Below are 5609 nucleotides of genomic sequence, written 5' to 3' on the forward strand. Positions count from 1 at the left end.
TGATCTCGATTACGCAACACTATATATATAAACACCATATTATGAAAACATTTCTGAAGAATTGAATTAGGTAACTTAGTAGGCTTTCAGAGCCAACAGAGTATCTTCTAACATAACAATATGATCTGCAGGAAGAATATGGCCTAAAATGACAAATTGTTGAACACTTTTGATTATGTGCAAATCACTAAAACAAACACACAAAACTACATTAACATGGGTTTCAATCTCACAAGGAGGTTTAGAGTGTATTAAAGAAATTTTTGTTTATGTGGAATACCACTCTCATCACCATATCCCTAAGATTATACCATATAAAAGGTTTTATTGTCTAAACGAGACTACAAATCTATTTGATATATTGATGCGACATCATTCAAGCATGGAGAGAATCACAAAAAGTCGTGTTTTGTCATTTGAATTGCAGAATAAGCAGGAATGTTTTGGATAAACTCTAAATAAATATTCTGTAGAGTAAGGTTATATTTTATTTATCTTAATTAAAATGTAACATTTTTAATGCTCTAAAGTCTATTTAATGATTATGAAAGATCCTAGTAAGTAAACATATTGTCATTGTGCTAATTTTTCAATGAAATGCTTGTTTTGAAGAGAATTAATCTATTAATGTCATTATTTACAGAAAAAAAGTATTGTTCACATCTCTTACCATTCAGATGTTGAGGGAACATTGTAATTTTCAAAATTTATTTTAAAACTCCAATTGTTGAATACAGTGATTTTTTTACAGTACTTCTACTAATGAGAAATTAGAAGTTACTGAAGACTTGTGTCCTATGGCTGTATTGGACAAAATAACAGAAATAAATAGTAAACAATCAAGACAGATGATAGGTTCACTGACTCTCAGATTGCCAGAAACTCAGGAGAGATGTAATTCTGAAGATTTTATAGATGATCCCGATGTTCCACCATTAATTTAGTAGTTACAGAAACATCACTGGTAAGTAATTTTTAGTAATATTTAAAATAACCAAATTAATTACAAACAAAGGTTTAGTTTTTAAATCAAACATTTTGATTTAAAAAACACAATGTTAGGAAAATGAGATGGTATTTATACCTGTTAGTTTTGTACCACAGGTAGGGTGACCAGATGTCCCAGTTTTATTATAAAGACATCAAACTGTCAGTCACTTCGAATCACAAATGTAAGAGACTTACTTGACTTGCTCATTTTTTTGTAATATGCCCAACTCTCCTATAAGTTCCATCTGTGCATAGTGAGTTGTAACATGCATTCTCCTGCCATCAAACTCTTCCAAAAGTTCCATCTGTGTGCATGGTGAGTTGTAACATGATTCTCCTGCCATCAAACTCTGTCATAAGTTCCATCTGTGCATGGTGAGTTGTAACATGCATTCTCCTACCATCAAACTCTTCCAAAAGTTCCATCTGTACATGGTGAGTTGTAACATGATTCTCCTGCCATAAAACTCTTTCATAAGTTCCATCTGTGCATGGTGAGTTGTAACATGCATTCTCTTACCATCAAACTCTGTCATAAGTTCCATCTGTGCATAGTGAGTTGTAACATGCATTCTCCTGCCATCAAACTCTGTCATAAGTTCCATCTGTGCATGGTGAGTTGTAACATGATTCTCCTGCCATCAAACTTTCCCATAAGTTCCATCTGTGCATGGTGAGTGGTAACATGATTCTCCTGCCATCAAATTCTGTCATAAGTTCCATCTGTGCATGGTGAGTTGTAACATGATTCTCCTGCCATAAAACTCTTTCATAAGTTCCATCTGTGCATGGTGAGTTGTAACATGCATTCTCCTACCATCAAACTCTTCCAAAAGTTCCATGTGTGTGTGGTGAGAAACCCAGATCTGTATAGGTTTTTTAGTCAGTAGTACTGTAGTAGAGCTAGAGTAGTTGGTGAACAGTTAAACATCAGAGACATTTCTCTATGATATTTTTTATTATTGAAAATGTTTAACCTATCATAGTGTCAAAATGCCAAAAGGAAAGTGTGTTTTTTCAGATATTTTGAAAGCAGGCTTTTCTTTTTTACAGGTAAGTGAGTTGGATAACAAAGTTGAGTACGCTATTTGCAAAACTGTGTTTTTGATAGCACACAGTTAAAATTGGACATTACGTATCACGCTGCCAAGATAAAGCACAAGGACCATTTTGAAACTCGGGGCAAGAGCTGGGCTGTCTCATTTTTTGGAAATCTGGTCACCCTAGACACAGAGTTTGTAGCTTTTGTCCATTTACTATTCACATTATAAATTATGAAACCATGAATATATCTAAAGTTTTCCTTAGATATTCATAACACATGTAAATGTATTAGCTTAAAAGTTCTACAGTGCAACTTAGTGCAGTAATGTGTTTTAACAGTTGATCCAAATGTCAATAACTTTTTCCATATTTGGTGACAATATGATTAATGATTATATTGAGTTGAACTAGTGTCTAAATACAATTTTGCCATTATTAATAGAATTGTTCTTAATCACAATGCTACACATAGGGCTATGTGTGTTGTGGCCATCATAGGTATAAAAACCTGGTTGTTAGCATTATAAGCCCACTGACTTACTGCAAACTCACTGGAGGGAAATCTTTTTGATATTCATTGTATGTGCATGTTCTAATCTTGCATGTAACAAACTGATAACAAACATACCTATATGGTGTCTATTTCTGTGAAAATATATTAAATAACTCAGACATTTTTTACTTGTTCCAGATAAATGTTTTTCCTGTGAATTATAAGTCAGAAATATATTTTAAAGATAGCTAAAAGTGTTACATTTATTTTTCACATTCATAAGTTGATTTTCAAATACTCAAATATGTGATGATTGCTATAGCTGGATTTTTTTAAACATGTCTAGAATTATAATGCTAAATCATAATAAATAAATATTAATGGGCAATTAATCATAACCAAATTTATTTTTATTTTTAAAAATTATCTAAATCAGAATTTTTATAAAAGTAAACTATTTTTTTCAGGATATTTTAAATAAACAGAAAAGTTTTCTTTACAAAGTTTGCATCAATTGTGGATGGCTTTCATCCTGATACTGCTGGTAAAGTTTCAAAACATCTTTAATAGTTTAATATTACTTTGTGGCTTTCTCAACATATAAACTATTATTCTTCCAAAGACACTGGATGAAACATAGGATATTACAACGTTATTCTTGGAACTGCTGGTAATTTTAACATTGGCATAATACTAGAAATGCTTCACACCATATTAAGACAACTGAAGAACCTGTAAGCAATTATGAAAAAGCTCACAATATGTTATTTAACTAAAACCAGTTAGAAAGTTTATTTAGATTAGATTCAGGGCAAGTTTTAAAATGTTCCAATAAGCATTGTACTTGTTTTATTAGGAAGTGAATAATTATGTCATACTATATAAAGGTTTAAACATTTTTTTTGTTTCGTAATTCGATAAATATTTCACCAAACATTAATTTATACTAATTCTTGAGATATATAATCTTCATCTAAAATAATGCCATTTTTTAAGTTTTTTAGTAAGTTGAATATATATTATTATTATAAGGAAATAATAAGTGATTCTTTGTAATGACCTTTAGTCCTAATTTTTATACTTCTATTTCCTTTGGATTATAAAAATTGCAACAGTGCTGGTAATTGGACTATGTAATTGCTATATAAGTGTTAGTAGAGTCAATGACTTTTATTTTATTTGCTTAGTATTTAGAACAAAATACAATGAGGTATGTGTGACAAAGTGTTTATTCAATTTTAGTGATAATAATAATAAAATATTATAAATTTAATAACTTACTAACAGTGTCATGCAGATCAGTTACATGATATACTTTAGTATATAATTTCCATAGATACAATATGCTCTTTAATATGTTAGGCATTGTGTCAAATAATATTTTAACTTTGACTATTTTAATCTTTATTTGTGTGGTGTTTCTTCAAAATTTAAAACAGTAATTATTGAACTTTACATGAATTTATAACATGCAGTATATCTCATGAGTGTCACATTTACAGATTACATTAGATAGTGAAGTATGATAGAGGAAAACAGTATTTTAAAAAGAAAAAATTACAAATAATAAAAGTGTTTATAACAAGATGGTCTGAAATGGCCTTGCACAGTAGTTTGTATTAAATCATTTCATATTTTTTTTGGTAATAATTAAAATTCAGTGTCATTTTGTACATGTATTATCATTATATTTAGTTGAGTTGAATAAAGCTACATGTAGAATGTTTGATTATTGTAAATATTATTTATGAAAGACTTGCATATGGGAACACAATACCTCAACTTTATATTTGTTTATAAGTCGTCATATTTCCATGCCCATCCAATCTGAGATTTTTTTTTTTTTCAAGACATTTAGTATGTAACATTTCAGTTATAATTACGTGTTACCTTATTCCTTAATACGTATTTCTTCTCAAGAGCAGTTCATGCACCCTCCATTCTATTATTAGTTAACTTTACAATATTCATGAGTATATCCTCATTTCTCTGTTACATCTTGCATCTAAATTATCTACAATATCCTTTAGTATATCATTTTCATAGGTACAATATGCTCTTTCACATGTTTCTAAAAGCTTAATTTCCAAATTTTGTTTATAGATGTGCAATTTTTCAGTTTCCCTTTGGAGACTTTTTTTATTTAGTTCTATCCCCCCCTTATTAATAACTGAATTTTATCATGGCTTAACAATTACCAAAATGGAAGACTTAGCCAAGAAACAGGAAATGTTGCACATTCATATTCAAGAAACAAAAGATATTAAAAGTTTATCAGCCATTAAAATTTTGGAACTTTTAAAAATTCTTTAGATTTTCTTCAAAATTGGATAAGATTGGATTTATTTATATAAACTGTTTTTTTTTATGGATTTAACAAATGGAATTAAGATTTTTTAATCTGAACTGTACTTTATGCATACATAAGCTAAATGGCCAGCTGTAATCATCACTAATTTTGAACTGCTCACTAACTGGAAGCAGCTTGCCAGCCTTACCCACTGCGACAAGGACTTCATTGTGCTCTGTGAATCAAATGTTGGGATTACCTGTCACTTTCATAACACTCACAACTGAAAATAATAAGTTTGTTTAGTGGTATCATGTTTCTAACCCTGAACCCTTCAATCCAAAGCCAACCATAATAATTAATGCATTTTACAAATTAAAAAAAAAAAACAGTAAAAAATATTTGTGGTTAAATTTTTTTGTACTGTTGCGTCAGCGAGGTCACGTGACTAGTATCACGCCACGTATTTCTAGAAATATCCTCTTCCTTCAAGAATGGCCTAGCATTTACTAGATATATGTTAGTCTGGTATATATATATATAAGATGCTCACAACGTGACGGGACAACAGTGTAATGAGTAATTGAATGTATGCGGACAAAATATTGTTGGCCACGTGAGATATAGCGTTTGTTATAGCGCGACTGTTGAAATTAAGTAAAGTTGTATTCGGAAATAATAAACCAGTTTTATTAAGTAAGGACTTGTGTCGCTAAAGTTTCGTCGGAACGAAGTTACAGAAAATCAACTAACGAACGGAGATGTAACAAATTTGTGTCAGAAGTGGGATAG

General features: G+C 30.3%; 1 protein-coding gene across 1 annotated transcript in view; it reads left to right on the forward strand.

Annotated features, from left to right (window-relative positions):
• The window catches only part of LOC106461420 (protein tilB homolog), a 33691-nt gene extending 29332 nt beyond the window's left edge, over positions 1 to 4359 (forward strand). Inside the window, exons 15-16 of the mRNA XM_022388370.1 lie at positions 752 to 964; positions 2995 to 4359. Coding sequence (XP_022244078.1) covers positions 752 to 944 — 193 coding nt within the window. The 3' untranslated portion in view covers positions 945 to 964; positions 2995 to 4359. The remainder of the gene's footprint in view (positions 1 to 751; positions 965 to 2994) is intronic.
• The last annotated feature ends 1250 nt before the right edge of the window (positions 4360 to 5609 follow it).

Source organism: Limulus polyphemus, unplaced genomic scaffold, assembly GCF_000517525.1.
Source record: "Limulus polyphemus unplaced genomic scaffold, Limulus_polyphemus-2.1.2 Scaffold954, whole genome shotgun sequence".
Taxonomy (NCBI): domain Eukaryota; kingdom Metazoa; phylum Arthropoda; class Merostomata; order Xiphosura; family Limulidae; genus Limulus; species Limulus polyphemus.